Raw genomic sequence first — 13,778 nt, forward strand, 5'->3', positions numbered from 1 at the left:
ACAATTTGCATTTTTGAAATTGAAAATATATGGTAACAAACTTGTAAAGATTCTTAATGGAAAATTATAGCAAATAATGGCACCACATTCACCATCCTATAAAGACTGTGTGAAATGCACATCTGTCACTCAGCTGAACTAATCTGATAAAACCTCCCGACCCATGTCCTCTGTCACTGAGAAGGAGAAAGGCAGCAACTGCATGGCAACAATAGCACTGCTCAGTCCCCTTTCTAACCATTGTAAACATATTTTGTCCTTCGCTGCTAGATCTAACTCCTGTAACTAACTCCCCTGTAGGACAGATCCAGTTCATCAGAATTACTGCAATGGTTTAAGAAGCTATCTTACCCCCACCTGTTTAGGAGCAATTAGGAATGGATATTAAATGCTAGCCTTTCCAATGAAGCCCAGACGCTAAGAAAAAATGAATAACTGAAAACAAATCCTGTCTCAAGGTGATTTATAAGTTTAGGTGTATTCTCAATGCCTCAAGCAACAGGGTAACCCTTGGCTGTATTTGGTGTGAACTGTACAATATTTAGACTTAGGATGATCCATGACAGGCAAAGACTCTTCATTGGTGGGGGCAAAGAGGGGATTTGCCAGGATGTTTCCTGGAATGGAGCATTTTACTGATAAGGGGAGACTAGAAGAGAAGTTCATTTTCCAAAACATGATGCAAGGTCCACTTAGAAGATGTTTTCCTGATAGGATGCTTTTCTTTATTTCCAAACCAAAGGTCTAAGCATTTTTAAGGTTCATTAAGTAGTTCACATTCCTCATGCTCGTATCATGCCTCCAATACACTGCCCTGGAGTTTTGAGATGATATCTGACACATAACTAAAGTTACACAAATAATATGTGATGACAAAGCAGGAAATGAATTGTCTCTGAATCTCAACTCATTTTCTGATAAACACATTGGATGGACACACAAGTTATTCTTTCGATTGTTGTCCCCCCAGTAACATATCAAAATGAAGGCAAAATTTAAAAAAAAAGTGCAAGACATCCTCTCTAACCCACCCCATATACATAGGCAAGATGATCAGAGATGTGCTCGAAGTGGCTAGAAGTGCACTCTGGACCTCTCAAACTTCATGAACCTGCTTTATTCTCCAAAAAATTGTGTTGAAACCAAATAAAAGTAGACATTCAAACAATACAAAATTCTGCTCAAAGTTAATTATGGAAGACATTTTTTAGTCTTTTTATTTTCATATACAAAACCAAAAATGAAGCTGATGCTTACATGTTGATTGACTCACAACTTACGTCAAACATTGGAAACAGATTAGCTGTTACAATGCATTGTTGAACACGTTCAGACTTACGCAGTTACTGAGAACTGAGGCAGAGTACAATAAGTGGGCCAGTAATTATAGTGGTCAATATTTTTCTACAAGTACTAACATTTTAGTTTAATCAATAATTTGTCAGATCTATTCACCAAATATTGAAAAATACTTCGATCAAAGTCAAAAGTCAATACTTGCAAACCTTCTAACATCGCACAGTACAATTGTTGTTTTGTCCTTGTGGTGGAATACAGCAAAATTAACACTTTAATGATTTTTGATCCAATTTCACCATCTATATAATAGGATTAGCAAAATAATTATCCTTTCCCCAACATTATAGTAGGGTCTTTTTACACTGTATTTTACATCCATAAAATATGCAACAGCTTGATAGATTTCTAAACAGACAACTCGGTCAAAGCAATTGGTGCCATTTAGTCGGAACTTAGGTTATTAATGTTCATCGGGAAACATTTAAGTTTTGTTCTAATGTAATTAATTACAAGTAGACCATTACACTTTGATTGTTTACCTCAAGAAAAAGTACATGGCAAATAGTGAAAAAAAATCAGTATGATCAAATAAATCACATCTAAGCACATCGTTGCGTTACTTTTCTGTGATTTTATTGTGACCAATATACAGTTTTTCTGATTTTTCTTCCTTTTAAAACAAAAAATGATTTGCCAAAGATTTTCATGAGTACAGTTCTCCTGTATAAATGGTATTACATTACTTCCACTGGTATCACAATCAACAGGCTTAAACTATATTTAGACTGATTAATGCTACTCTTACAACATTAACACTGAAAGAGGAATTAAGAAAAATAAAGATATAACAGCTTTTTTTTCAAAAAAATAAAACCATCAGTTTAGCTGATTCTAAATGCACTTCAACAGTACAGAAACTTCTCTTATGGAGGTAATGCACAGTAGCCACACGAGGGACAAAACATGTGTTGCTTTGAAAAGGGTCTTGCTTTTTTTTCTTCAAAGGCTGAGATGACAGCTCTTGCATGCTTATTCTTGTGTTATTGGTTCACTGGATCTTGGCACAAGGGGCACGGGAGGTGTTGGATAGTATCCAGTGAATCTTGGTTTACCTGGACAAAACCTGGGAAACTTGTGATCAAGTGACAAGTCTGCAAAGAAACAGATAAGACACTGCATTGGCCAATTTGACACATTATCTTCAGTAGACTTTGTTTTTATAGTTAAATATGGAATATGAGAAAGCAACAATATATATTTTCATATCACACATACAAATATAAATTAAAAATTGAAACATTATGCAGGTTGTAGCTCTCTTATTCGGCACTCTGTGGTCCGAATGATGCCAGATTTAAGATGTACAACTGTACATCCATTTCTTAATAACTCGTTCAAACTACAAGTAATGACAATTGTGTTTATCCTATGATGGTTTAACTATTTCAACAGTACCAGGGCATTAGTGTAATGTTCCTTTAATGCTGCTGTCAAATGAATTTCATGACATGTTCATGACAATGAATTCGGATTCTTTGTTTCTTTTTTGTCTCCAGGTAGCAATGTGGTGGAAACATCAGTCCAATAGGTCAAAAGGCTTCCTCTTCCGCATCTACATTAAATTCCAGTGCTCGAGATTTGCTATTTGAAAATATGGCCTTTTGAAAAAATGCATAAAGTTTTTGCTTCCAACAATGAAAATTAATTAATTGCTTGTGCAGTTCTTAGTTTTATTGTACGTGCTACTACTTTTAAATATGCATTTGAAGTAAATAATTTTCATATTTATTTATCATTTTGTAATTTGATTTTTCTTTTCCCATTCTTTCTTCATTTTTGATTGGACATAAAACATAGCCAGGCCCAGGTCAATGAGTCCACAATATCTGCGTTGAACATGATGCCAAATTAATTTAAATCTCTTCTGCTTGCATGTGATCCATATCCCCCTGTTCACTGGATTTTCACGTGTTTATCTAGAACTTCTTAAACCCAAAGATTGTGCCCGCTTCCACCAAAAATCTTGCATCTTCTTTAAACATCTCTCCCTGCCGCAAATGCATGTCCTCTGGTACTTGACATTTTCACCTGGCAAAAAAAAAGATTCTGACTATCTTTCTTACTTCTGCCTTACAAACTTCCATCAGCCTCCCATCAGAGTAATTTTAAATAGCAATAAAACATATGTCAAAATAAAAATATTACTTAAAGAAAAAATTATAGTAAATTACTGCATATTTTTGCAGCTCTACTATTAATATACTTCCAAAATATTATCAAAGTGAGCAAAGCAATTTTAAAGTATCCATGAACTACTCCTTCCTTTAAACTGTTGAGTATTTACATCATCTCATCATACCTTGGATGTCTCTTTCTGGATTTCTTGGAAGGCTTATAAACAGCCAGCTCCATGAGAGCTGACAGCTGCAGGAATATAGCTTATATTGCCTGTAATACCTCAATTGGAATGTTGTGAAATGAGTGGGATATACTTATCCAGTTTTTCTGGAAACACTGGAGCCATTCACAGTTTATAATTATTAATTGAGCCAGAATTTCGGGGATTTTTCTGGGAGAGCATTCCACATCTCAAATTTTTAACATACACATTACAGTCAAACTCTGATAACCTGCTAAGTGTGTGAAAAGCCTGATGGATCGGCACTTATTTTCTTTTCTCTTTTTACATGAACCAGACCTGTTTCTGATACTCTCTAAGTTTACCAGGTTCACAGGGACATTACTATATCACATTTCAAAGAAAGTCTATTGAAAGTGACATCCAATAATTTAGAAAATATGCTTGCTGATTATTGGAGTTTTATTGTGTTTTGCTTTCACACTAAAAATTTAAGATGTTATCTGTCTGCAATTAAATTCTTGGGGACTTGAAATTTAATAATGTAACAACAAAGCCATCATACAGATTGCTTTATTTCTATTCCACCAATGAAACTATTTATATTTCTCTTAACTAACAGCCTTCCTAACTTGCAGAAACTTCAAAGAAAACGCAAGTGAGTTGTGAGGAAGTTGACAAAACTGTAGAGGAATAAGACTGACATTTTATTAATACCAGTGATTTTTAGAAGTCAGTGGACAGATTTATTTCTGAGGCAAAACCTTCATTATCACCTTTTATATTTGTTGAAAACATACTTCCCAATAGAGGTGGTGACTTGTGGTTCCTATTACAAACTAACTCAGCTAACATTCATCATTCTTCAGTGAGTACTCTAGAACAAGAAGTGTGGCTCTTGGTACTTTTGGGCCAGAGGTGGTGTTTTAAGGGAGGAGTGTATTACACACACCAGCTTGGGGAGGCATCGCTTTAACGCTGCCAAATAGAGTAAAAGTCTTAATTATACTTGTTACACAGCCGCTGTGTTCTGGTAATTATTCCCAAATTCCTGGAATGCAGTCTGTGTAAAAAGATTGGAACGGAAATGAGTGACTAATTCCCATTCCAAAATTTTACCCGCAGCACCCCTAGATATTACTGTGAAATGCCTGCAGTCTAAAATGCAACAGGCAGTCTGCAACAATGGCCTAATGAATACAATGTAAAGGACAACGCCAACCCACCTAAGTACCACACATCAAGTACTTAGTCTAAACACGCAGCAATACCCATACATGGGTTGTTCTGTGTGAACGGCCACTCAGGAAAGTGATTGTGTCCCTCCTGAGATGCCAGGTCAGGATTACTAACTATATTCAGCATTTATGCAGCCAGAAGGACAGGGAGTTAGAAGAGCTCCGGCAGCGCTGCTATACACTGCAGGAGGCAATACAAGCTGCCCAGACTCGAGCCAACGATCTCAAGGTCAGGGGGACTGAAGTCGCCTGCAAGCTTATACAGCTGCAGCAGGTGTGGGCAGCCCGCAGGTCTGGCTAGCCCTGGTTTAGCACAGTAACAAGCTGGACACATGCATGGGGTACAGGGATACATGGTTAAGCAATGATGAGGAGGGGGTGCCTGAGGAGCCTAGGACCAACAACTACCCTTCCCATTATATACCTGAATCCTTGCACATTTGACCCAGGTCCACCACATAGAGGAGGATGCAGATGACCAAGTTGCAGGGAGTCATGTCCATAATCACTCAGATCACAGAGACCTGGGATTTCTCCCCAAAGCAGTTGATTTGGATAGCGGATCGCTACTGCCAAAGGCCAGACAAGCACCTGGCCATGAGGCTCCTCCACCTATGGGATGAGGGCCCCCGCAACTTGAGTCTCCTCATCAAGACGTGAGTGCGCGGGGAGCCTCTGTGATCAACAAAGCATCAACAATGATCTTCAGGCACCATAGCCAGAAACCTTGGAAGGCACTACCCTGTGGAATCGGGTAGTGACTGCACTGAGGGTCCAATACCTCACCCTCCTGGAGAGGGATCTACACGGACACCCGCAATGGGGAACGGTAAGTGAGGGCCCCCAGGTTATTAGAGAGTGGGTGCTGGTCAAAGGGAGCGTGTGACCATAATTTTTTAGAAAATTCCCAGGTGACCAGTGCCCTAGCAGGACACCTAGCCATCACCACATGCCCTGATTTAATGTCAGTAGTCCTACCTCTCACGGCACCAGTTAATGGGAAGACCATGCAGGATGTCATCACCCTCCTGGAAAGTCTAGAATATGTACAGCAGTGGGCACCTACCCAGGTCCGAAGGGCAATGGGAAGGGCTGGAAACACATTCCCTCCTCGCTTTACATGCAAGCACCGGTACTTGGATCTGCTGCACACAGGGGTGGACTGTGCCAGCATAGATGGGATCCTGACCTCTGCTATTTATGCCCCGTGGAAAGAGCTTTACAGGGGAAAACCTGGCCATGGGAAAATCTACAACCACCCAGGGTTAAAGCCTAGGGCTACTTCCTCCCCAACACAAAACAGTCTCTGCTCCCCTCAAGGGTAAATTCAGAATCCTGCTGAGACAGGAACTGTACCATCTGCACCAGCAGGATCCCTCACCCATGGTGTAGCAGACCCTCACCCCTCCCAATAGGATGAAGGCCAGGGCCCCGGCACATTCGTTTCATTGTCCACTCCTGCCCAGGGGACCTGAGGCCACATATACATGTAACAGTCTTAATTGTGCCTTTCTCTGAATGTATTCTAGGGATCAAGGTTTTAAAGGAACAGTCTCTTTATACTAATAGGGGCGTTTATGTTCGGGGTTGCATGGGCTGCAAATGTAGCTGGGACAGCCAAAAGGGAACCAGTTGTTGTTCCCCCTCCCTCCAAGATTAGGCTCTTTCAGGTGGCCACAATACCCCGATGCAAAGCCGCATATTCTTCCCCAATGTGGCTGTCAGGAGACCAACTGAAAGAGCAGGAACTTTCTAATCCTCCTCCGGGAGGGATAATCAAGGAGCACTGAAATCCCCCTAAGCACCTGAATGCAGCCGCCTGAAAGCAGCTGCTAAGGGTTGGGCTGATGACAATCAGCTGGGGACCAAAAGTCCTTGCACCTGACAGCCCCCGTCCCCGTGCCTGACAATCCCCCTCCCTGCTGGCCCTGCCCCCCCCGGCAGGACTTCGGGGCAGGGGTGGCCGGCGGGGAACGTCGGGGCAGGGTTGGCCGGTGGAGGACTTTGGGGCAGGGGCGGCCGGTGCAGGATGACGGGGCTAGGGCGGCAGGTGTGGGACTTTGGGGCAGCTGCCGGTGCGGGAGTACAGGGCAGGGATGGCAGGCGTGGGACTACGGGGCAGGGGCGCCGGCAGCCCCTGCCCCAATGTCCCGAAGGGACAGGAGCCAGAATGCACTCCTAGGCGCCTCTCCTGCAGCTATCTCTTTCAGGTGGACAGTGCAGTGCATTCAGGACTGCCACCTGAACAACCATTGCACAGGTCCGCATCCGCTTCTGCAGGCGCATTCTTGGTGGAGGATGCACTTGAAAGCGGCATTGTCTAGAGTAAAGAGCCTGCAACAAGAATGCTTTCTTTTCCATTCCTCTCCATTTCAACTCACAAGAGCAATTTGCAGTTATTTGGGACAAGAGACAAGTCACATTCCACAGTCACACTATTTGCCACAGTTTAATCTGCTGCCATGTCCAACCTCTTCAACCTCTCTCAAAGGTGTCAATTGTCCATTCTACCATTGTTTCAGAGGCCCTTCACATGCTGATCTCCCTCAGAAAACGAGGCTGGCTCATTGATATTGAGAAGGTCCAGTGCCCCAGTTAGAATATCCTGTTTCTGGAGATATAGTGCTCAGGCCAAGAAATACTTCAGAGATTGCCAAGAATGAAATTTTGAATTTTGCCATCCCCTCAAATAAAAACAGACACCCAGAACCTCGTGGGCCTCCCAAGTTATTGGTGACAGCACATACCCCACCTTACCCTGCTCTTTAAACCACCCTATAGTGTTTCCCACAAGAAAGCCACATTCCTATGGGGACTAGAACAACAGGCTGCTTTTGACATAGCAAAGCAATCTGTTGAACAAGCACTGCCACTCCCCCCCCCTCCCCCCACTGCCAGGCAGGTGTTCCTTTTAAATTACAGATCTTGGGTAGTGAGGCAGTCGCCAAATGAAACCTCTGGCAGAAGATCCAAGGATGCAGAGTCCTGCTAGGCTTCTGGTGAAAATCTCTGCCAGGTGTTGCAGCTCGCTACAACCCATTAGATGCCAGGTCTTCGGCCAACACTTTTCTCAACGCTTATGATTTGGCGAGCACCTGGACACTGACACAACTTACTTCTGACAACTTACTTCCCTCAGCAAGGGAACAGTTGTTGCTATGAAAACTTTATCACTGGGATATTCTAGCTTATCAAGTCTTTGTAATGTATTTTTTTTAAATGGCACCCTTAGCTGTGGTATTTACATGCATAATGTCTCAGAGCACACTCAGAGAAAGTGAAAATACAATTTTACATAATTGCAGTATGTGAACGCAAAGTTACAGTTTGTAAGTTGACTGGCATTGATCAGACCACGGTAGGAAACATTGTATATGTTTTGTTTCACAATGACAGCATCACCCCAGAACTCGCATTAACAGAAAAACATTTCATGGTGTTGAGGCTGTGGGAGCCTTTATTTTAAAACTTTCTGTCCTGATTCTTCCTGGCTATCATTACAGGGATCCAATACAGGCACTTGGGGCACCCATTGAAAGAGAACGCAAGCAGGAATGGCATTCTAGTGTCAAACGTCAGCCCAAAAAATGGGCACCCCAGGTATACACTGGATGTACCTGCCTTGCCTTACCACGGCATAGCATGGTGACAGGCACCTGGAGCCAAAGCATGAGGCTAAGGCACAGGATGCAAAAGCCAAGAGAGGGCTCTGGCACCTTGCACTGCTTGCTCACAGATGCTGATGCCGAGGGTGCTCACATTTACCAGCTATGCTGGAGAAATCAGGCATATGAGTCAGTGACCAAACAAATTCCTTTTTAGACACTCCTCTCTTACACTGAGGTGCATCTACCACAGCACCCTGCTCCATTGGTAACACAGCAAGCCTGTTTGGTTGGGGTGGGGGGGGGGGGGTGGTGCTGGTGAGGTGTTGTCATTGAATTTAACTACATGCCTTGACCAGCATTCAGACAGCACTTTCTATCTAGACCCACTTGATTAGTATTGTTTTTTTTTAAACATATCCTTTTGTTTTTACTTATAACATATGCATAGAATTCATGTCCTTTTGTTTTTACTTACAACATATGCATAGCGTTATTGATTGTCTCTTGATTGGTGAGTGTTGTGACCTCCGAGGGGTAAATTGTATTGAGAAGGCTTGTGGCTGTCACATGACAGCACTGCCCCCTACCTAATTGGAAGACACACCAGCTGCCCATCAGTTTGGTTCTGCCCCACTCATTAGTGTACACCTTGCCGTTGGCCCAATGTAAATGACCTGGACTCCACTCTTCAGCCTGCCTGTACTTGGGCCATTAGCTGTTGTCATTCGATTAACCCTCCTGACACTGAGCCATTTGTCTCTGCTAACGACCTGGACTGGACCTTCCAGCACTATAAAGGTGCCATGTGTTCTTTGTTCTCGCTCTCTCTCTATGCCATCTTGGGACTATCCTGCTTCACTCCAGGCCTAGGAATGTGGAAGGGTGCTGGAGAAATTGTTGGTAAGATGTGCACCGTTAAAAGGGTTGGGAGCATTTAATTAGCATTCCTTGTAGCATAGAGCCGTGTCTGCACTGAGTCAAGGGGTGGAGGGGCATCGTAGTGAATTTTCCTTCATCATTGTATGTATCAGTTCATTGTGTGTGTGTGCATTTTGTTCCCACGCTATTCATTATTAATTGTCTGCTATTACTTTCTCATGACTCCTGTAAAGTGTGTGTGTTGCATCTGTTACCATTTCTCACACTTGCTTTCTGTAAATAAAATCCTTCCCATCAAAACTCTGCGTCCAGAGTCCTTGCATTTGAGACCTACAAAACCTGTTCCCTCACTCAACAGTGAGGCATTGAGCAGGAGAATTGAGAGAGAGAGTAGGCACTTTCAGGTGGCCAATTGGCCCACATGTAAAGCCGCATGTTTAGGCAATATGCGGCTGTTTTGAGGCCACCTGAATGTGCAGGAGGCGAGCTACGTAGCCCTCCTCCGAGAGGGATAATCAGCTCAGCTCAGTGGCTCCCCCAGCCACCTAAATGCAGCTGGCTGAAAGTGGATGTTAAAGGGTCAGGCTGCTGATCACAGCTGACACTGGGCAGGAGCCGGAGTGTCCTCAGAGCCGCATCCTATGCAGCTGTGTCCTTCAGGGGGCCAGCGTTGCATTTTAAATGCTGCCACCTGATCGGCAATTTAAAGGGCCGCTTCTGCTTCTTCAGGTGCATTCTTAGCGTAGAATGTAACTGAAAAAGCCTAGTGTTTGACATTTTGAGGGGAAAACATATAGATTGTGAGAGATGAAAATAAAGGAGAAAGAGATTGAAATTGAGATGATGCCTGTCCATATGAAAGTTTAATCATCACTTTTCAGTACAGGTGAAAAACATCTCAAAGACATCTTGAAAGATAAAAGTTTTCAACTTTGGTTGCTTTGACATCAGTGCAGATCTTGCTTATTTATGTATACTTGGAGCTGGGAGGTAAAGTCATGGGACAGAAGTTTCCTGGCACACCTCACTTTTTATTCCTATTCATTCTATATGATTTTGAGATATGATTAACCATCACTTCCTTCTCTTAAGTTAACAATTAATCCATGCACATGTTCAAACAATGATACCCAGTCTTCAGATCATAAAGGAGTCTCATACTTCTCTAAACTCAAGTCATAATGACACATGGGATTGTCCTTTTCATGCATGTTGACAGTGTGGATCAGATACAATATCCCCCTCAGAAGCAATGTTGACCATTAATTTCAAATAGGTAGGGTGGGAGTGTACTGAATACCTGAAGAAACTAGGTATTGGTGTTCGTCTAAGGATTGTTTTTGTCCTCAGAGCAGCAATCTTCTGTAGTGTTGCATCTGATTCTGGGGACATAGTCAGAGGTTAACAATTAAGGACTTTGGCATGTATCTGACATGTATCCTGCACACTATCCTTTTATAATCACATTCCCTATCTCCCATATTCTCCAAATGAAACAAATCAGCACAGTGGGGTGCTGGTCTGAGATCCTGGCATCCCTCCAAGATATTTAAGCAATCACCTCAGGGGTTTGAAATGGGGGAATCTGAAATTCTGCTCGATTTCTGTCAGTGCCATGAAACTGTTATAATTTTACTCTACTATATTAAATTGAACCCAGCTGAGTTTGCCCTGCACTGAACAAAATCAGCTCTGCCACTTCACTGTTCATAATGTGTAATTGATATATCATTGTTCATGATCATGTTATCTCTGATGTGTGGTTTCATTAAGAGAAAAATAAAAATGTAGAGATAATTCCACCATAAAATTCATATATTTGTACATGTAAACTTGTAAAATTCTAAATAGCAAAGAAAATATTTGATACACTCAACAGGACAGACCACATCAATGGGAAGATTAATGATATCCTAAATAAATTCTATTAATCTTAGGACATCAAAATAAGTTAAAATGTCTCCAATTATTTGAGATTCCAGAATCTCTTTTAACTGAGTTTAGTAAAGGAGAGAATCCTGAAGGATACCTGAAAATGTAAGTCTGGTTTTTGAGTGAACAGTCAACTTCTTCATGATTTCTCGCCAGCTAACTCTTCATCCACTTGGTAATTAAGGAGCAAAGGAGTGCAAAAGGATGCTGGAGGGTGAGGAAACAATGCGCAGCTTTGAGAAAGGGGAGAGGTAGAAGGGCTGATGCTGAAGTCCAGAGAGAGAATGAATTGCAGTGAAAGTGGCAGTGGAGGACTGCAGTGTGGGAAAATCGGAATGGATGGCACGTGGGGAGTAATGAATGGCAGAGAGGTCCAATAACAGACAACCCATTTTTTTTCCCATATACACTTTTATAATCTAAGCACATGATGAATTGAAACTACAGATTAATAACCAAACTCAATTTTGTATCAGTTGACCATACATAATGAAAACAATAAATTAAAAGTCCTAATCATCTTGGGGAGACATTACTTCAGAATTGGGAAAATTAGAGATACAACAAGTATTCAATTTGCCCAACATTAACAAATTATTCACTATTTCTCTCTCCAAAATTGGTGCCTGATCTGCTGAGTATTTACGGTTTTAATGGCCACTGCTTTTTTAAAATTTCAACTAATAAAAAGCAATGTAGTGATGTAACATAAAATAAGAACCATTCTGTTATTAATAAATATAGAATCCTGCATTTCATTGTGTGTTCTTAGTGCACAACAAGAAAATAGGCTTTTTGTTTAATTGGAGCACTTCCATATTATCTGGAGTATGGGGAGAGATTGGACAGATTGGGTCTTTATTCTTTGGAGCGTAGAAGGTTGAGAGGGGATTTGATAGAAGTATTTAAGATTATGAAAGGGATAGACAGAATGGATGTGGATAGACTATTTCCGTTAAGAGGAGGAAAGATTAAAACAAGAGGACATGAGTTAAGAATTAAGGGGCAGAGGTTTAGAGGTAACATGAGGGGGAACTTCTTTACTCAGAGAGTGGTAGCTGTGTGGAATCATCTTCTGGGAGAAATAGTGGCGGCGGAGTCAATTGTATTATTTAAGAAAAGGTTGGACAGGTATATGGATGAGAAGAAGATGGAGGGTTATGGGCATTGTGCAGGGAGGTGGGACTAGAAAGGGGTGTTTGGTTCGGTGCGGACTAGAAGGGCCTAATGGCCTGTTTTCGTGCTGTAATTGTTATGTTATGTTATCATATACACACTGAAAGTCTTCATGAATTCTGTATGTTAGTTTTATCATTGTTTAGCTGGGGGGCAGGGTAAAAGTAGGAAGCTACTCAAAGACTCCATTCATCTCATAATTTGTTAAATGAATTTCACCTTGTAAATGCCATTATGCATCAATGGCTGTATCGAAGGCTCAAAATACCACCAAAGTCTGGATCCAGTTACTACTATTCCACTCAAGCACAAGAGATTGTAAACTCATTGTGGGGATCTCATATTTTCAGAATTTTCTTCTAGTCAGTACATGTCTACTGTGAATAAATGTTGATACGAAACATTAAATTACATGCTCGATAACAAATCATTAGGCTAAATTGTGCAAACAATAGCTAATTTAAATATTGCAACTTCATATAAGCCAAAACACAGGTTGCATTCAGAACTGCAGCTTTCTGAGATTAAGAACCCAGAGGTTTTTGAACATTTTCATTATGCAAGGCTATTAAGTGATATGGAACTTATTACATTCACAGTCAAGAAATAGTAAGATTTAAGATGAATCAAATATCATTTTACAATGTAGCAGATGTCTGCATACTGAGGTTTATTTACATTTTTGTAAGAATTTTTCAGATTTTAAAATTTTAAAGGGCATTTATAACTGAGAAGGATGTACTGCCAAACACTGTGAAGTAGTGCCATTTAGAACATAGCACAGTCAAACTAAAATCCTGACACTTGCACCTGATAAATATCCCTCCATCTCCTTCCCATTTGTGTCTATCTTGAAGCCTCTTAATTATTACTATAGGATCTGCTTCTACCATGGGTGGCAGAGTTAACATAGAGGTTGTGCTACACTCTTCTCTTTGGCTTGGCTTCACAGACAAGGATTTATGGAGGGGTAATGTCCACATCAGCTGCAGGCTCGTTTGTGGCTGACAAGTCCGATACGGGACAGGCAGACACGGTTGCAGCGGTTGCAAGGAAAAATTGGTTGGTTGGGGTTGGGTGTTGGGTTTTTCCTCCTTTGCCTTTTGACAGTGAGGTGGGCTCTGCGGACTTCTTCAAAGGTGGTTGCTGCCCACCGAACTGTGAGGTGCCAAGATGCACGGTTTGAGGCGATATCAGCCCACTGGCGATGATCAATGTGGCAGGCACCAAGAGCTTTCTTTAGGGAGTCCTTGTACCTCTTTGGTGCACCTCTGTCTCGGTGGCCAG

General features: G+C 41.7%; 1 protein-coding gene and 1 long non-coding RNA gene across 4 annotated transcripts in view; one reads left to right on the top strand and one right to left on the bottom strand.

Annotated features, from left to right (window-relative positions):
* Window positions 1-3,038, top strand: part of LOC138736774 (uncharacterized) — a 28,314-nt gene extending 25,276 nt beyond the window's left edge. For both annotated transcript variants that reach the window (XR_011340559.1, XR_011340560.1), the window contains one exon: window positions 2,856-3,038. This is a non-coding gene — a long non-coding RNA (uncharacterized lncRNA). The remainder of the gene's footprint in view (window positions 1-2,855) is intronic.
* The window catches only part of nt5dc1 (5'-nucleotidase domain containing 1), a 725,609-nt gene continuing 713,006 nt past the window's right edge, over window positions 1,176-13,778 (bottom strand). For both annotated transcript variants that reach the window (XM_069886815.1, XM_069886814.1), the window contains one exon: window positions 1,176-2,450. In XM_069886815.1, coding sequence (XP_069742916.1) covers window positions 2,329-2,450 — 122 coding nt within the window. In that variant the 3' untranslated portion in view covers window positions 1,176-2,328. The remainder of the gene's footprint in view (window positions 2,451-13,778) is intronic.

The sequence above is a fragment of the Narcine bancroftii genome, chromosome 6, assembly GCF_036971445.1.
Source record: "Narcine bancroftii isolate sNarBan1 chromosome 6, sNarBan1.hap1, whole genome shotgun sequence".
NCBI classification, from domain to species: Eukaryota; Metazoa; Chordata; class Chondrichthyes; order Torpediniformes; family Narcinidae; genus Narcine; species Narcine bancroftii.